Consider the following 20290-nt stretch of genomic DNA (forward strand, 5'->3'; position numbering starts at 1 on the left):
TCACTTGCCACCCTCTCCTGCCCTAAAGAACTCTGGTCAGTCTAATTCGCACTCACTGTTTCTCAATGGAATATACCAAGAGCTTAATATTACTGCACAATTTACACCTCACTTCTGCTCTGGCTTCTTCTCTCTCCTCTCCTGATAGAAACAGCAACTTGAACAGTTTCTCTGAAATCCCATGATACTAAAGTAATTGTAACGTATGTATATCTGTGTATATATAACCGAACTCGTCCTTGACAACTGCTTCTTTGTCCTATAATCTACATAGTGTACCAACATATATAACTTCTATTAGATGATTAATTATAATATTTACTTCAAACAAAATGTATTGTTTCTGCTTCTGTGTATTCTTAGGCTACGTCCACATGTACCCGGGTATTTTTGAAAACGCAGATTTTTCTATGCGTTTGCACCTTTCGTCCACACGTAAACGGCGTTTTCGGTCACTGAAAACGGAGATTTTTAAAAATCTCCTGCCAGGGTGGATATTTTTGAAAACTCCGTTTTTGCATTTACATGTGGACGAGAAAAACGGAGAAAACGCAGCGTCAAAGGTGTGCGCATTTTTTAACGTCAAACTGTGCGCCACGTTATTGTTTCGGTGAAATGAATTTCTACAATACTATTACTGTTAGTTGTACTCTCTGCAGTGTTTAAATGCTTACATATACACACACAGTTACTGTCACTCCACACATAGGACTCAGTTCTGCTTCTATGCCCCATCCTTGTTTACTTTTTCCCACCGAGGCTTCTAGACTTCTGATTGGCCAACATTTCTGCACGGTTAGGAATATATCGCCACCTGTTGCTTTGACATGTTCCTAGCAGCGTTTTCCTTCATTTCTGCCTTTACGTGTGGACGGGATTATTTTTTAAAACGAAAACGGAAAATCTCTGTTTTCAAAAATACCCGTGTACGTGTGGACGTAGCCTTATATAGAGAAACCATTTATATCACTCTGATGAAGTGTTAAGATTACTGAAAAATCAGGTGTTATTTAATTGTTTGTTAAAAAAGTTGATAGTTTATCAAATAAATGCAATTATGATAATAATACATCAGGATATCAAACATCAGAAAACAGACTATGATAATCATGTTTGATCACATACGTGTATTTTTCTACAAGTGATAAGGAAAGAAAAAGAGCAGCAAAAGAACTAGAGAACTAGCTCCAGTAGCCACCATGCTGGCTAAATTATGATGCTCACTGAGTGAACAGACCAAACCTCCCATGATGCAGCTTCTTTCTGCTAATGGGAATTATGGCTTTGTTGACCAGAAATTAGTTGATTCTGAGTATGTAGCATGAAATTATATTATGATGGTGAAAAAAAACAAGCTTAAAAACAGAAGAAGAATGCTCAAGCAGGCAATGCATTTCCCAGATATTTAATTTGAATCTTCTAGCGACGCTCATCGTATTATGTGAGGAGCTGCTCACCACAGGGCTGTACTTTTTAATTTGATTTAACAGCGGTGTAACACAGTAAACTCAAAAAAGTTAAAGTAGGTGGTTTTTATATTAACAAGGGTCAAACTTGTAATTTGAAAAAAAAAATAAAGATTTTATGTTTCTGTGGTGAGCGTAATTAAATCATGTACGATCTGCATGAAGTTCAACAACTTTGTTACATTTATTCTTGTTGAGATGATGTGATACAATCTAGGAAGACTGATTAGTTGCCTGGACTCTTTCATTCAAATAGTTTTCAGTTTTTAAGTGTAACTTTCTGTTCCTCCAGGTGTCTGTGGGGCTGAACTGCTGTTGCTGTAGAGAGGATCTGCCTGGTTTTTAGAGAAGTGGATGCTGGCATACTGAAGATCATCCTGTTCCTGTGGCTCCTCCTGATCAGAGAGACACTGCATAGAAAAAAATGATCTTAGATTAGAATGGTGAATGATGATTTTTTTTTTACTGCAATTATATTTCTGGTTTCACCTGTTCTTTGTTGTCTGTTCTGCCTTCAGTCTTGGATGATTCCTTGGAATTCCTCTTTTTTCTGAGGAGTGAAATGATAATGAACAAAAGAACAACACAATGACTGAAAAGTAAAAGTTTAATGCGACAGATCTGCTCACCGAATCCAGAGGAAGACAGGGAGGGATGTGACAGACAGGAGAACAGCAGCAGTTACTCCAGCAGCTTTTATCTTTGCTCCTGATCAAGATCAAAGTAAAGCACTAATAGTTAATTGAGTATTCCATAACGTTCGACCTGTGTATGGTCTGAACAGTGTTGGAGTTTTAGGCTACAGAAGCCAAGTTCTTCTCCGGTGAAAAATAAAAATAGAAATCTATTTAAACACAGCAGAGTAACGTGACCTCACTCTGTTAATCTCAAACAGTGTTTTATCATAAAGTTTCTCTCATGTCAGTTGTCTCAATGCACTTTATACTGTAAATTAAAAAGCCTACAATAAACATTCATCCTTTACAGTGGCAGCAGTTGGCTATTGTCTCTGGAAACAGGGTTAACTGGGCGCGCCCCTTATTCCACTGAAAACTGTAGCACATCTTTATTTCATAGCCTCGTCTGCATTCGGTTAAAAATCACTTCAAGCTGAGTGGCCTGCAGCTTTATCTGGCTGGGTGCACATGGGCATTATGGATAAATCCCTGGTTTTTAACAGGAGGTTAAAATGTCACTGGCTCTGCTTTCAGTATTCTGAGATCAGTTACAATCTGCTTTTTGCATGGAAACAGGACTAGCATTAGCAATAAACATGGTTCTTGTCATCGTGATAGATAAGTTACAATGTTGATTCTTAGGACTCTTTAGCACATGAATAAGGAAAGCCTTGACAGCAGACAGTGGGACTCCTGCCATATTCTGTTTAACCACACAGGCAAGTTGAACAGTTACAGGTGCAGCCAGTATTTTATTTTTAATATATTTAAATTATCTTTGTAAATCAAGTTGCAGGCCTGGTTTTCTGAACTCATTAATGATTATTTTGAGATATTTGGCCCTCACAGGACAGACACCATACAAACATATGCTTTTAAAGATGATGATGGATTAGTGTAGATTCAAAAGAGCAAAGTTTTTAAAATCAGCTCTGGTTTAATTATCTGTAGCAACACTATGAGTCCATACAACACTGAAGGGGAAACGTTTTGGCAAAATAAATACTTGTACATGTGTACATTTAGATAGTAATACAGTTCTATCTGTGCTGAGATATTTTGAAGGTGATCTGTTATTATAAATTCTAGTTGATAGGTTTGTAGCTTGTACCTATCCGCTGGAACGTTGAAGACAATATAATTACACTGCAAAGCAAGACACAAGCAGGCTGGTTTACTCATGCATGAGGGAAATCTGGCTGGGGCCAAGTGTCGTCCCACCACCTAGCCTCCATCAGACTCTCAGCCAGGCTCCCCATAGCACTCCTTTTATTGTGGTTACATGAATATGCATAGGGTCATTAACATATGACATCTTACATAGGTATACATGTGAACAAAAAATACTGTGTATGTGTGTGTGTGTGTGTATGTGTGTGTGTGTGTGTGTGTGTGTGTGTGTGAGGTCAAGGTGTGACCCTGTGAAGACTCCCCAAACGCTGGTGCCAGGAGCGGGTCCATCTGAACAAAAGGCTCTTATACTTAAACAGATATACGTGTGTTTGCTATACCATATATCAGCAAGAGAAGATACGACCTCTCCTAGGAGGTGTGTGATCTATGCCAGAACACTCTGTAGAGGGAGTGAACGCCCTCCCCCTTCATGCTACTCAGAGCCGTTACAGACCTCCTAGGATGAGACATTCTTTCAATCTACAAATGATTATACACTTCTAAGCATATGTGGGTAAATGTTTCTAAGCATAAATGACAATCAACAATACAAATCTAACACTAGTGCCATCCAATAATTAGCCATAGTGCATGAATGTAGATTGTGCCTGACTTTTTGACTGCACTCCTTTCTGAGTGTATCCAGTATGTAAATATAAATGATTACCTGGCACAATGGTCTGCTGTAAGGTGGAGTTATGACGTCCCAGCTTGTTCTGGGCTTCACAGTAATAACGCCCACTGTGTTCAGGTCTGAACTTGGTGACGGTGAAGTTCTGTCCAAATGCTTTTGGTAAATTTTCATCCTCCTTGTACCAGGTGTAGTTAGCTGCTGGGTTAGCATCACTGCTACAGGTCAGAGTGACTGAACTGCCCTCCACTATCTCAGCAGAGGGACTCACTGACACAGAGGGAAGCTTTGGAGCATCTGGAGGAGAAATAAGGACAATGACAACATGGTTGGTTATAAATATACTCAAGTCTTTGCAGGCTTCTCACAACGCTACAAAAATTATAAAAGGTAACATTCAGAAACCTTACTTGTTTCCTTGTCAAACTTCCTTATATTGTAATAAACAGTCATGATTGTGCAGTAAATCTGTTTTCACTCTTCATGATGATGAATTAAGTCTTATCTCTAAAGTTGATGTTAACTGTTCAACTGAGAACAAAGAATTTAAAGCTTATAAATGTATTTTACTCACATTTCACATCAATGTTTCTGCTTTCAGATCTCTTTTGTCCCAGGTCATTATCAGCTGTACAGTAATACTTTCCAGAGTCAGAGGGCAGGATGGAGCTGAAAACATGTTGTTTTTGGTACCTGAGAGGGTTGATGACATCCTCCTTGTACCAGGTGTAACTAGCTGCTGGGTTAGCATCACTGCTACAGGTCAGAGTGACTGAACTGCCCTCCACTATCTCAGCAGAGGGACTCACTGACACAGAGGGAAGCTTTGGAGCATCTGGAGGAGGAAACATAAGAATGACAACATGGTTGGTTATAAATATACTCAAGTCTTTGCAGGCTTCTCACAACGCTACAAAAATTATAATATAATAATATGTAGAAACCTTCCTATTTCCTTGTCAAACTTCCTTATATTGTAATAAACAGACATGATTGTGCAGTAAATCTGTTTTCACTCTTCATGATGATGAATTAAGTCTTATCTCTAAAGTTGATGTTAACTGTTCAACTGAGAACAAAGAATTTATAGCTTATAAATGTATTTTACTCACATTTCACATCAATAGTTCTGCTTTCAGATCTCTTTTGTCCCAGGCCATTATCAGCTGTACAGTAATACTTTCCAGATTGAGAAGGCCGGATGGATCTGAAAACATGTTGTTTTTGGTACCTGAGAGGGTTGATGACATCCTCCTTGTACCAGGTGTAACTAGCTGCTGGGTTAGCATCACTGCTACAGGTCAGAGCCACTGAACTGCCCTCCACTATCTCAGCAGAGGGACTCACTGACACAGAGGGAAGCTTTGGAGCATCTGGAGGAGGAAACATAAGAATGACGATATGGTCGTAAAAAAACAAATTAAAAAAATGTATATTCTAAAAAGAAAACATTGTAAACCCCCTAAAAGAAAGGATTTTGACTAAAGTAGCATACAAACACATTCCCGTAAATAAAGAAAAATTAAATATAATTCCTTTAATGAAACAAAAAGTAGTGAACTCACACACTGTTGGAGAAGGGAATGTCTCATATCCTTTCACAGCACAGTAAAGACTGTCTACAGTATCAGATGTGTTCAGCTGTAAATATTGTTCGTCTGATGAAAGTTTGTGTCCATTCCTGTACCAGATGTAGGAAGATTGATCAGGTAGCTGACAGTTGTTGTGACATGTCAGCTCTGTCCAGTTAGAATAAGAGTTTACTGTTGATCTCCTCACATGTACCTGGAGCTGTGGATCTGGGAGTAAAAAAAAAAACACAATGACATTATATCAGAAATATCTCAACATCTGCACAAATACACATGGAAATGTTTAAAGTGAATTCCAGTTAAATATTTTTTACCTGTAACAGTCAAAGTGACTCCAGGTGATCCAGTATATTTCCCTCCTGGATCGTTTGTTATGAGCATGAACTTGTACTCAGCTGAGTCGCTCTCTCTCAGGTCTGAGATTCTCAGAGTGCAGTCGTTGTTTTCACACTGATACTGAACTCGACCTGAATACTCTGGATCTGTTTTCAGGTCCACAGGCTCATTATCTTTGACTGTAGTAAACCAGAACATTTTCTGGATTCTTGTCTTTATGTCATTTATAGTCGATAGGTATCTGAATGTGGAGTGTATTTCTGCTGTTGATCCTTTGAAGGCGCAGACCTGAGTAGAAGTGTAAGTCACCACTGTAACACAGAGCCCATTATAGAAAAATCAGAAAGCAGACTTATTTATATTCACTTTCATAGATCTGAATTCAATTTCTAAGATTCCATTTAAACATGTTTCATAGAGAACAAGACAGAATACAGCATAATACTGTTCTTTAAAGTGAGACTGGAACCCGTCAAGAATCTCATATATGTTTGCAAAAGGTTTAAACTGAAAAAGACCCAATTACAATGAATATTGTGTCCAATAATGTCCCAAATGTCTGTGAATAAGTGAGAGAGGACAATAGTGGGATTATTTTAATCATAATTAAAAAATTATAATAACAATTTACAGGTGCAGGGAAACCATTCCACCTCTTTCCTCTCCTGGCCACCTGACCATCTACCAGTATATCAAAAGCCAGGATGGTCCACTTGGTAAAATAAATCTGTTGGGCATTTTTCCTGGTCTTCAAACAATAATTCTGATTGCTACAGTGCTGGAAAGGACGGGCAGAAAAAGGACAAAACAGAGAGAATTGTAGAAAGACTGGCATCTTTTACTATGAACTTTAATCTAATCCCTAATTTGCAACATTTTGTTTGTTTAACAACAAGCTATAGGATGAACATATCAAGAATTGTTATTATTCTGAAAAGAAACTCACCATCTACAACCAAAATATCGTCAGTGTCATATGAATCAGGAGATAAAGGGTCCCCGTAACCACACCTGTACTGTCCCGTGTCGGACTTGGTCAGATGTCTGATGGTTGCTCGAAGTTCAAACCCAGATCCTTTTGTGTATTCAATGCTGTACCTGCCATTCTGAACTTTGTCATTAGTTGTGTCAATGAAGATATTTCCTTCTTTCTCACACGGATTCTTACAAAGGAACTTCCTCTGTGCCTGGACAGCAGTGGCACATGGAAATGAGATTTCTTCTCCCTCACTCTGTGCACGGGAGACTCTAGAGTTTTTAGCAATTTCTGTTAAATAGATGAACATCCATGAATTATATAATAAATAAATAAAGTGACTGGTTTAAATAGGACTGTATTTATCCTGAGAGTTTATGGAGGTATGAGAGTAGGTGATTGGTTTCCCAATTTTGACTTTTAGTAGAAACTCACCATTTGAAATTCTGACCTCAAAGTCTGAGTATGAATCTGGAGCTGAAGATTTACCCAAACCATACCGGTACATTCCTGAGTCAGACTTTCTCATATTTGTGATGGTAAAAGTCAGGCTTCCTCTTCCTGAAGCTGCATCTTTGTATTCAATGCTGAATCTGCCGCTCTGAGCTGTGGTTTCATCTGTTTTAATGAGGATGTTTTCTGCTCGCTCACATTTTTCCTTGCAGAAGAACTTTGTGTTTCCAGACACAGTCAAAAAACTATAAAGTGAAAGATCCTCTCCTTCACGTACAACCCAAATGCTGGCAGACCCAGCTGTACCTGTTGGACAAGATTTTCACTGTGAATAGCCAGCTCATTCTCAAAGCAAAACAAAAGAAAGAAAAAATATGATCTGTTGTGTATTTTCATCAGTACAACTTGTATAATAAAATATTTAGGGGGAAACTGATGGGAATATTGAGGTTACATAGAAAGGAAGCTTTAAATGTCATGAAGTGCTGTGTGTGGCTGGCAGGTAGGTCAGGACTCAAATGTAAGATTATCAGGCTGGACTGAACAACAGCTTCATTGCTGGAAATTAAAAATAACTTAATCCAACTTAACTGGCAGATACTCATGGATACAAACACTGCAGGCTCTAAACAAATGACACACAGAGCAAGAGGGAGATCAAAACAACAGACAGAGTGAGAGAGCCAATATACAGGAGAGAATCAGGACAGAGAGTCTTACATTTGGGTCCTAACCTACCTGCCTGCCATATCTGGGGAACACAGCTGAAAAAAAATTAACTGACGAGACTTTGGAAGCAAAATTGAACACAATGTACACGGGACAAGAGACTGTCAAAATAAATTGGGAAGTATGAGAAACACAATGAAAGTCTGACTAAAAACAGAGAGACAGCGAGAGTGAGAACACAAAGAGAGAGTGAGAGACAGAGGGAAATATGACTGAGGAAACTAAGAAACATGGAGAAAAGACTGAAAAATAATACATTTTTATAATAGAAAATGTTAAAAGATTCAGCTCCTTTTCTAAAGGATGTTCCAACTTTTTTTTTAAATGTGTTGCAAGAACTATTGGAATACTGTTTTCAGTTTCATTTTCATAACATACCGTCCTAACTCTTTTGATTTGGAGTTGTATGTAAAAAAATTCTTTTTTTTCTTTTTCTTTTAAAGAAAAAAGTAAAAGTGGTTGTATAAATATTTTTCCTGTATCACTTCTGTTTGACATTACAATAAATATTGTAAAGTAGACTTGCCTGTTAAACTGAGAAAGACAAGAAGTCCACAGGTTGCAGCAATTAAACTTACAGCTGTTCCTCTCATCTCTCCAAGTCCATAAAACATAACTGCTGGTTGATAATGTGTATTTGAAGTAAATGAGTCCCAGCAACACCTTTAAATACAATCCACAATGGAGCTGTCTTCAAAGAGCTGTCAAACGTGGCTTTTTCCTGAGGTCTGTAAGTAAAAGCAGAAACTGTTAAAATACACCTGACTGTACCCTCTGTACATGTGATTAATCTGAAAGAGCTTAAAGTTCAGTGTTGTGTTTAAGAAGAAGCAAAGTCAAGTCTGAGGAGCAAAATAAGGAACATGTTTACAATCCTGCTCTAACTCTCTCATGAGGAATGGAGAGATGAAGTGGTTTTTAAGTAATGTAGTTAAGTCTTTGTTTGATGAGTCAGCCAAGAATCCAGTGGGAACCAGGCCTTGAGGACAAACCGCATATGCCCATCCAAGCTGACTCAGCTTGGATGGGCATATGCGGTTTCCCCTCTTAGTTAGTATCTGTTTCTTCTTCAAACTGCAGCCAGATGCTGCTTTGTTTACGAGTGTCTATGATATTTATGTGTTTTTGCGATGCACTCGCACTCTCCTCCTCACTGCTGTCTACCGTCTCACTCACTCACTTCTGATGTGTCTCCCCTCCAGACCACAATTATCAGGTTACAAACACCAGGCATCCCCTGGGGAATTTCCACTCAGCTATAACTTCTCTCTGGCTTACTTTTTTAGCTCAAGGTGGGGGAAGGTCTCCTTTTTATTAATCCTCTATTTATCCAGGTAAAAAAAATCTAATTGAGATTAAAAATCTCATTTCCAAGAGAGACCTGGCATCATGGCAACAAAAGTCATATACCACATAGGTATATAACATTTAAAACAAATACAATATCAAGTTTACTCCTAATTTTATGACACGTTCAGGCCTTTATTACATCCAGGGCAGTGTCAGTGTCTCTACACTATTCTACATGCTATCTCACACATTTCTAACTCCTAAAATAAGCTACAAATATCTTCAAACCCCCGAAGCACGTACAAACTCCAAAACATACAACGTACAAAACACAACAGAAGTGCTCCAGGATGCTAAGCACAGTGTTGAGCTTTTGTTATCTAGTGGCTACACAAGCCAGGACGTACCAACAACCGGATTTGGTGTGTGGTAGTCAGTGATGGGAATAACGGCGTTACGAGTAGCAGCATTACTAACGCGGAAGTAGCTGTAAGTAATCTGGACGCTACAGCTTTAAGCAGCTGCGCGCGCTCCCGCGGACGGTAATCACGATCACTGTCTAGCACAACACCTGGAGCTAAGAGGGCAAAACAATGGCATGAGTGCTGCTGTTTGACTGAGGAAGAATAAAGTAGTCGTGGTACGCCAATCACATGACCACTTAAAGACAAAGCAACAAGGTGATATATACCAGTTTATAAACTGTGTTGATAGGCCACGTAAAACCAGAGTCATGATAGACAATATATACGCTGCGTTTTTTCCTCAATAGTTTCGTCACGTTTACTGTCTAAGGACAGCGCAGCGAGCACTCTCTGCTTATACAGGGGAAGTTTTAGGAGAAAGAGAGAGAGCAGAAAAAGAGAGAGAGCGAGTTTTGAGTTTAGCGCAGTGGTCCCCAACCTTTTTTGCGCCACAGACCGGTTTATGCCCGACAATATTTTCACGGACCGGCCTTTAAGGTGTCGCGGATAAATACAACAAAATAAAACTAGTACCGGTACCGAAAAAAAAAAATTATTTACATTTCACACCTGAGCCTCAACTCTCGCGGTCCGGTACCAAACAACTCACGGACCGGTACCGGTCCGAGGCCCAGGGGTTGGGGACCGCTGGTTCAGCGTGTTTGGAGTGTGTAGTTGTGTGAATGCCTCACAGGCATGGAAAATGAATGGAAAATTTCCAAAATTCTGCTAAAATTTGCTTGATTTTGAAACTTAACTACATCCTTATACTTTCACGTAGAAACTCCATTCAAACTTTAAAACATTCTCAGATTATTGGGCTATTCATGTATGATTCAGCTTTTTCATATCTGTTACCGTTTTAATTTAATGCCTCTTTAAGTTTTCAGTTGCAGCTTTGTGATTTTTCAGAAAATACATGCGTTGTTATGGTTGCTGTGCAATTAACGCAGAGTGGACACTTGAGCTTTTTGAATTTTCTCTTCATGTCCCAACAACTTCTTACTACTCGCTCAATTTCCACTCAACCCCCACAAATTATACATCAAAACGTAGGTATTTTTGCTGGCTTTCAGAAAATGTCAACACAAAGTCTGAAAACTCTCCATAGACAGTCAATGGAGAGTTTGTTCAAAATCACCGCTGGATTTCTCTAATGAGACACATTTTCAAATTGTCATATCTGCTTAACAAAGCAAAGTTGAGACATGAGGCTTGTGCCAATATATCTTCAGACACTCCTGACGCTCACAATTCAAGAATTTGTTTCTCACTTGTTACCGTTTGGTCATGAATTACATTTTTTTGAGGGTAGGAAATTTGTTTCTCGCTCAGATTTCTTCAGATTTCAAACTCAACTTCAACTAAATGAGGCACTTTTTTCTCTCGTCATATCTTTTTGATGGATTTCAACAGAGCCCTGAAACTTTCCATGACTGTTCACCAACCCCTGCTGTTTCTTACGGTGAAAGAATGATTTTGATGCTGATATAGATTTAGATTTACAAAATGTTGTTTGAGGGCAAGTCAAGGCAGTTTTTGCTTCGCCTCTACTCAGTTACAGTGTATTGCAAGTCATATATCTTCAATAATTTATACTTTAATTATGAATTATGAACACCTGAAGATTCCCCCATCTCTTCTGAACAAAACGGTGTCAGAATGACCGTTCTAGCCCCTACGGTTAGGAAATTATGGCCATTTGTTCGAGAGAAATCCTGAATGTCAGAAATACACTGAAGAAAATTCATGCCTGTCTCTGTGTCTGTGTAAGAGCCATTTCGTTCGCGACCGACACATCATTAGTGGGTGGTAGACTTGTTTCGTTTTGCTCTCTCTGATGATCTGTTCCTCATGTAAATTAGTGCCTTTTATTATTGTCTGCAGTAAGGCCGCCAGCCTGTGTGATTTCTCTAAGGGAAGAAAGAATCTCAAACTACACTCTGCTTCTCTCTGTCATGCCCGGTCCAACACTTGAGCCCTACAGCTATTGTTTGCTAAAACTTGACAGCAGCTAAATCAAGCAGAATGGTTCAAATACTGGTTACACATATATGTTAACAGTCACCAGAGGGTTTATAAAATGTGTGTGTGTGTGTGTGTGTGTGTGTGTGTGTGTGTGCGTGTGTGTGTGTGTGTGTGTGTGTGTGTGTGTGTGTGTGTGTGCACGCGCGCGCATTTCCTCCTTCCATAGTAATAATATTCATGATAAAGTAAAAATGGGGACATCACAGGGAATCTGGGTTTGTGACTCAGGTGTATAAATCTTGATGTACGTTGAAAAGTGAACAGATTGTTGAGATTCCAATCAGTCCTTACTTGGAGAATGTGGAGAGAGGGTGATGGGGGGAGCAGCTCGCCAGGGTTGGAGCCATCAGTGGGTGGCCATGTTGGTGAGTCTGAGAGGTGAATATTGAAACATTTCTTTCCAGATATAGACTGGCTTGATGATGAGTAAGTGTTGTATATAGTGAACTCTTCAGCCACAGAGCCATAGAGGAGTCTGGTTACTGTTCTGCGATTGATGACAGTTTCTTATATTTATTTTATGTGCATTACAGATTCTCTACTGGTGGAATATGTTTTATATGTGGAGGTTGCTATGTGTACTTTGCTAAAACCCGTGAATGGAGCGCAAACTTTGGGTTACGTTGTCCAGGGAATATCCATGTATTAATTTGGTGATGTAGAGAATATATAAAGTCTTTCTATACTTGATTCTAATCTGCTGCTGCGTCTCTTACATTGTAAGACAGAACACACAAGAATACCTGTTCGGTCAAAAAATACAATAAACTTATCTTTTATCTGTAACAGACTAAAAAAAAATTCCACATCTCCTTTATTTGGCTGTGGGATGGGAAGCTGTAATATTTAAATAGATCCAATTGAAAATTTTCTAGCAAAATCTGGCTAGCACTACAGAAGAGGAAGCAAGAAGGGAGTGACGGTTTTCTAAATGTCAGATTCTTTGAGTAAAGAAGTTGCTTCAGTACGTCAGCTTTTACTGGAATATTTACTGGATCCTATGACATCTCCAGTATTCTGGTAACTTACAATCTGGAGAGTTCCCCATCCAGATGATCAAGCTGTCAGGCTGAAATGTGGCCCTTTGCTGTACTCCTTGAAGCTATGGCCTCCCTTGGGTGCTGGGTCAATGGGATGGGATGACAGCCGGTCTGCCACTGAGTGGGATCGTCCTCCACCTGTCTCACGTCTTTTAATGCATGGGTCTGCAACAATTCACGGAGTAATTTGAATAATTCGATTATAAAAAATTCTCAACAGAAGTTGTTTGTTCATCTTATCTTAGTTTAACACGCAGCTCTGTAGATTCAAGAGATTCAAGGTTCAAAGTGTTTATTGTCATGTATTCAAAGAAAAAAAGGGATTTCTTTGTGCAATGAAATTTTTTCTTTGCTGTCCCCACAGAGATGCCAATTAATATATACAATAGAAATAGAACATATAAAATACAAATAGTACAGATAAATAAATGAAGACAAAAAGAAGACGATATTAAAGTGTGAAACAGAGATGTGTGCAAAAGAACTATGACCTCAATATGTTGGCTTAGTATGCAGGATGACCTGATGTGCAAAAAATTATTATTACTGTTCAAAAATAAGTCCGCTGTTCAGGAGTGCACTGATGTGATAAACTCCAGAGTAGGAGTGCTGTAGCAGTACCTGCAGCAAACAGTGGTGAGTTTAAAGGAGGGCTTGGGGTGTATTAGACCATATTCATTTCAAACATTTTTTAGATTGAAAGTAAAATAATGTAAAATAGTGTGCTATATAAATTGTGTTAATATTTTTTTTGTTTGCTTGCTTTTCTTCATTGCAGCCACCACATACTCCTTTAAAGGGTTACAGGCACAAACTCCTTTATTTACTTGTACACTTAAACCTGCAGACACACACATTCACAAAAACTCATAAAAATGAAAACATGCCTAATCTACCTCATTAATATCAGAAAGCTGTCTAAGAAGATAAATGTACATTTTTATGTCTTGCAATGACTTTGATCTTTGATTTTTTTGCTTTAAAAAAAATTGATATGGTTGGTATTAAATTACCTAAAGGGGTTTAGTTGTTTTTGTTGTTGTTGTTGTTGTTTTTGACAACCATTATATCCAGTTAAAATTTAAAACATTGCAATGTCTGAAATGGAAGTCAATGAGCAATTCATTTTAAAAGACTCTCTTTTTTTTTATTATTGCTCATTAATAAGACATAAGTATTTCTTATCTGAACAATCGATATCTGCAGCCCTACATAGCACTAGCTTAGCACTCACCTACATAAAGACAATTATACTTACAAATGACACAACAGGATCCACTATAGGTGCTAGTGGAAGGCTGGAATGGTACTGGGGAGCCATATCAGATGTAGGGTTGCTGGCAGTAATGTCTTTGGTCTCCTCACCTCACTACCCTGCCTGCCTTCCATTTGTTTACACATTAGGTGGGGCTCACAATCATGAGACTGATTTATTAAAAACAAAAATCCAATCAGACAGCTAGAAAGTAATTACTCTCCGAACAGGACGTTGAGGGACATACCTATGTACTGAAATGATTTGTATGTATTACTCATTATATATGACAGGGGAAGAAAAAAAAGCATGGTTTCTAGTTAAGTAGCGGTCATGTGACCTGTGGGCCATGTGACCTGTGGGCTAGCCTGGTTAGGGGGGATTTGGGGCAAGGTCTGTGCTTACTGTGGAATTAAATCAGACCTTAAGGTGTTTGTTATCAATATACAAACAAGTTTATTTATTTTGAATGGCCAAATTCTTTAAAGGATTTTTCACTCAGGGAGAGGAGAGTACTGAGAGATGAAACTCAAAGCTGCAAGCTAACATTTTATCACTAGAGGGCAGTAAAACAAAAGAAAGAAAGAAAAAAAATCAGGAACACTTTAAGAGTTTCCTCTCTTGAGACACTTTGCCTGGTCTTTCTTGCAGCCACCTTTAGTAGCTGTTTCTTTGTGGGTCTCTCTGACTTCAGTTTTGTCTTCTGTAACTGAAAAGGATGCTCCTAGGTGTTAAGATCAGCTGGTGACTTTGCCATTGATGAATACTGAGAAACTCTCCAGTTGGTTTTGTAATATGCTTTGATTCATTATCTATTTGCAATCTGAAGGACCATCCAATCGGTTTTGCAGCATTTGGCTGAATCTGAGAAGAGAGTGTATACCTGTACTCAGAATTCAGTCTGCTGCTTATATCCACAGTCACATCATCAACACTGGCAGCCACACATGTCCAAACCATAATAATTCCTCCACCATGTTTGGTGAAGTTATTTTTTCTTATCCAAACACGTGTCTATTTTTGTCTATGAAGAAAGCTAGCTGTACAAATGCATTTAGTGTTGTCTTTATGATAAATCCCAACATGTGTGGATTTATTGTGAGACTCGTGTATCTCACTAATTAGTGATTGTGTCTTTTTGGAACCTGAAGTTCTGTCACTTTAATAATGTATGTTGTTTACGTTTCAAGGCATTTTTTGGTGCTTTGTGTTGGTGGTTTTGACAGCGTTCATTTGCACAGAACACAAAATATAGCAGTAAATTTAGAAATAAATGTAGCTAAATGATTTTACTCATTTGTCTTCTACTGTATGGGACTATCATGACACAAAGAGTTCAGTTAAAGATGTACCTATGAACTCTCTCTTTGCCCTTTGACCCAGTTTGTGACAGTACATAAGGGAGTTTTTACAGAGAATTTGTTGTGAATATTTCTGTTAATCACTATAATTTATATTTTTTTGTAAGGAATTTAATGTTATTTTTGTAATTTTCTTTCAAAACAAACACATTTCACCATTTTACCTAGATCCAGACAGTGTGCTCTGTTTGGATCTGTTATATCAAATAGCCAGTCAGCATTAACATGACATTACTTGATGTTATACAATTTTATTGATGCAAAAAAAAAAGCACCATGGAAAATTAAAGTCACATAGAAGTTGAGGTGTAGCAGAATAATGTTTTATAAACCATATATATCACTGTGAGACATCAGAGTAATGAAGTGCTATTGAAAAATCAGGTGTTATTTAATGATTTGTTTAAAAAGTTAATCGTTTTAAAAAGTCAATTTCTTTGTGCAGTTTGAAATAAATGTGATTATGATAATAATACATCAGGATATCAAACATCAGAAAACAGACTATGATAATCATGTTTGATCACATACGTGTATTTTTCTACAAGTGATGAGGAAAGAAAAAGAGCAGCAAAAGAATATTTTGGTTTGTGAAAATGAAACTAGCTCCAGTAGCCACCATGCTGGCTAAATTATGATGCTCACTGAGTGAACAGACCAAACCTCCCATGATGCAGCTTCTTTCTGCTAATGGGAATTATGGCTTTGTTGACCAGATCTTGTTGACTGCAGGGTGCAGTCTGGATGGATCCTCTTCATCAATGGCTTTTGGTTCATAGACACAAATTAGTTGATTCTGAGTATGTAGCATGAAATTATATTATGATGGTGAAAAAAAAAAGCTTAAAAACAGAAGAAGAATGCTAAAGCAGGCAATGCATTTCCCAGATATTTAATTTGAATCTTCTAGCGAGGCTCATCGTATTATGTGAGGAGCTGCTCACCACAGGGCTGTACTTTTAATTTGATTTAACAGCGGTGTAACACAGTAAACTCAAAAAAGTTAAAGTAGGTGGTTTTTATATTAACAAGAGTCAAACTTGTAATTAAAAAAATTATTTTATGTTTCTGTGGTGAGCGTAATTAAATCATGTACGATCTGCATGAAGTTCAACAACTTTGTTACATTTATTCTTGTTGAGATGATGTGATACAATCTAGGAAGACTGATTAGTTGCCTGGACTCTTTCATTCAAATAGTTTTCAGTTTTTAAGTGTAACTTTCTGTTCCTCCAGGTGTCTGTGGGGCTGAACTGCTGTTGCTGTAGAGAGGATCTGCCTGGTTTTTAGAGAAGTGGATGCTGGCATACTGAAGATCATCCTGTTCCTGTGGCTCCTCCTGATCAGAGAGACACTGCATAGAAAAAAATGATCTTAGATTAGAATGGTGAATGATGATTTTTTTTTACTGCAATTATATTTCTGGTTTCACCTGTTCTTTGTTGTCTGCTCTGCCTTCAGTCTTGGATGATTCCTTGGAATTCCTCTTTTTTCTGAGGAGTGAAATGATAATGAACAAAAGAACAACACAATGACTGAAAAGTAAAAGTTTAATGCGACAGATCTGCTCACCGAATCCAAAGGAAGACAGGGAGGGATGTGACAGACAGGAGAACAGCAGCAGTTACTCCAGCAGCTTTTATCTTCTTTGCTCCTGATCAAGATCAAAGTAAAGCACTAATAGTTAATTGAGTATTCCATAACGTTCGACCTGTGTATGGCCTGAACAGTGTTGGAGTTTTAGGCTACAGAAGCCAAGTTCTTCTCCAGTGAAAAATAAAAATAGAAATCTATTTAAACACACCAGAGTAACGTGATCTCACTCTGATAATCTCAAACAGTGTTTTATCATAAAGTTTCTCTCATGTCAGTTTCGTCTTGATGCATTCTTAATCACCCAGGAAAGTAAATCTCCAAAAGTTGATTCTGTTAATCTGGACGTAGCGTTTTGTGGGAGAAACGTTTCGTCACTCATCCAGGTGACTTCTTCAGTCTCAGCTGACTGCAGGTTTCCCCAATCTTATAAACAGTACATTTGCATAATGACTGAAACCAGCCCACTGAAGGAACAATGGGCTGGGAGGTCAGTTCCTTAATCTTAATTATGTAAATTAAGATTTGCAGCTCTGAACACCACATCCCATCCAGAACACCCTGGATTGTGTTGAGAAGGTGAGAGATGTCATTATGGAGGCAGATGAAACCATGATCTCTTACGACGTTACATCTCTCTTCACTTGCATCCCAGTCCCGGAAGCGTTGGAGGTAGTCTGTAAGAGATTACAGGATGACACCAACCTCAGCAACAGGACCCCTCTCAGCATCGACCAAGTGTGTTTGCTTTTGGAACTGTGTTTTCATGTGTGTCTTCAAGGGTCAGTTCTACAGGCAGAAACATGGGTGTGCCATGGGCTCACCAGTTTCACCCATCGTGGCCAATTTGTACATAGAAGATTAACATAGTGTACGCTGTTAAGTGCCAGGAGGATTGCAAGGATTTATACATCGGGGGAAACAAAAACAACCTCTGGCGAACACAGAAGAGCTACCTCGTCAGGCCAGGACTCTGCAGTCTATTTACACCTACAGGCCAGGGACACTCTTTCAAGGATGAGGATGTAACATCCTGGACAGGAAGAAACGCTGGTTTTGAGCGCGGAGTTCAAGGAGGCCATTTACATGAAAAGGGAAAGACCATCTCTGAATCGAGGAGGGGGCCTAAGGGTACATCTGTCAGCATCTTACAATGCTGTGATTGCAGCCATTCCCCAACTCTCTGTGAATGGTACTCATGGCCATTGATCAGTGGGCTTTATCAGTGGTTTTTGGTCAGTGGTTGTTGATGAATGGTCATGAGAATTTGCATAATTATGATTAAGGAACTGACAGTCATTATCAAATGTACTGTTTATAAGGTTGGGGAAACCTGCAGTCAGCTGAGACTGAAGAAGTAACCTGGATGAGTGACGAAAACGTTTCTCTCCCACCACAAAACGCTACGTCCAGATGAACAGAATCAACTTTTAGAGTCTCATTTCAGTTTGTCTCATGCACTTTAGTACTGTAAATTAAAAAGCCCTACAATAAACATTCATCCTGTACAGTGTGCAGCAGTTGGCTATTGTCTCTGGAACAGGTTAAACTGGGCGCACCCCCTTATTCCACTGAACACCTGTAGCACATCTTAATTTCATAGCCTCGTCTGCATTCGATTAAAAATCACTTCAAGCTGAGTGGCCTGCAGCTTTATCTGGCTGGGTGCACATGGGCATTATGGATAAATCCCTGGTTTTTAACAGGAGGTAAATGTCACTGGCTCTGCTTTCAGTATTCTGAGATCAGTTACAATCTGCTTTTTGCATGGAAACAGGACTAGCATTAGCAATAAACATGGTTCTTGTCATCGTGATAGATAAGTTACAATGTTGATTCTTAGGACTCTTTAGCACATGAATAAGGAAAGCCTTGACAGCAGACAGTGGGACTCCTGCCATATTCTGTTTAACCACACAGGCAAGTTGAACAGTTACAGGTGCAGCCAGTATTTTATTTTTAATATATTTGAATTATCTTTGTAAATCAAGTTGCAGGCCTGGTTTTCTGAACTCATTAATGATTATTTTGAGATATTTGGCCCTCACAGGACAGACACCATACAAACATATGCTTTTAAGGATGATGATGGATTAGTGTAGATTCAAAAGAGCAAAGTTTTTAAAATCAGCTCTGGTTTAATTATCTGTAGCAACACTATGAGTCCATACAACACTGAAGGGGAAACGTTTTGGCAAAATAAATACTTGTACATGTGTACATTTAGGTAGTAATACAGTTCTATCTGTGCTGAGGTATTTTGACAGTGATCTGTTATTATAAATTCTAGTGCCATCCAATAATTAGCCATAGTGCATGAATGTAGATTGTGCCTGACTTTTTGACTGCACTCCTTTCTGAGTGTATCCAGTATGTAAATATAAATGATTACCTGGCACAATGGTCTGCTGTAAGGTGGAGTTATGACGTCCCAGCTTGTTCTGGGCTTCACAGTAATAACGCCCACTGTGTTCAGGTCTGAACTTGGTGACGGTGAAGTTCTGTCCAAATGCTTTTGGTAAATTTTCATCCTCCTTGTACCAGGTGTAGTTAGCTGCTGGGTTAGCATCACTGCTACAGGTCAGAGTGACTGAACTGCCCTCCACTATCTCAGCAGAGGGACTCACTGACACAGAGGGAAGCTTTGGAGTATCTGGAGGAGAAATAAGGACAATGACAACATGGTTGGTTATAAATATACTCAAGTCTTTGCAGGCTTCTCACAACGCTACAAAAATTATAAAAGGTAACATTCAGAAACCTTACTTATTTCCTTGTCAAACTTCCTTATATTGTAATAAACAGACATGATTGTGCAGTAAATCTGTTTTCACTCTTCATGATGATGAATTAAGTCTTATCTCTAAAGTTGATGTTAACTGTTCAATTGAGATCAAAGAACTTAAAGCTTATAAATGTATTTTACTCACATTTCACATCAATAGTCCTGCTTTCAGATCTCTTTTGTCCCAGGTCATTATCAGCTGTACAGTAATACTTTCCAGAGTCAGAGGGCAGGATGGAGCTGAAAACATGTTGTTTTTGGTAACTGAGAGGGTTGATGACATCCTCCTTGTACCAGGTGTAACTAGCTGCTGGGTTAGCATCACTGCTACAGGTCAGAGTGACTGAACTGCCCTCCACTATCTCAGCAGAGGGACTCACTGACACAGAGGGAAGCTTTGGAGCATCTGGAGGAGAAATAAGGACAATGACAACATGGTTG

General features: G+C 38.7%; 1 protein-coding gene across 2 annotated transcripts in view; it reads right to left on the reverse strand.

The window, feature by feature from the left end:
• Positions 1 to 1107: 1107 nt before the first annotated feature.
• The window catches only part of LOC120742080 (B-cell receptor CD22-like), a 61566-nt gene continuing 42383 nt past the window's right edge, over positions 1108 to 20290 (reverse strand). The window contains exons 7-13 of one of the 2 annotated variants that reach the window (XM_040045227.1): positions 19995 to 20255; positions 5060 to 5320; positions 4522 to 4782; positions 3984 to 4244; positions 2096 to 2174; positions 1956 to 2016; positions 1108 to 1876 (exon numbers count right to left, since the gene is read on the reverse strand). In XM_040045227.1, coding sequence (XP_039901161.1) covers positions 1733 to 1876; positions 1956 to 2016; positions 2096 to 2174; positions 3984 to 4244; positions 4522 to 4782; positions 5060 to 5320; positions 19995 to 20255 — 1328 coding nt within the window. In that variant the 3' untranslated portion in view covers positions 1108 to 1732. Of the gene's footprint in view, positions 1877 to 1955; positions 2017 to 2095; positions 2175 to 3983; positions 4245 to 4521; positions 4783 to 5059; positions 5321 to 16575; positions 16826 to 16903; positions 16965 to 19994; positions 20256 to 20290 lie in introns of those variants that run through there. The other variant, XM_040045228.1, reaches the window with a different exon arrangement.

Source organism: Simochromis diagramma, unplaced genomic scaffold, assembly GCF_900408965.1.
Source record: "Simochromis diagramma unplaced genomic scaffold, fSimDia1.1 OVJJ01000610.1, whole genome shotgun sequence".
Taxonomy (NCBI): Eukaryota; Metazoa; Chordata; class Actinopteri; order Cichliformes; family Cichlidae; genus Simochromis; species Simochromis diagramma.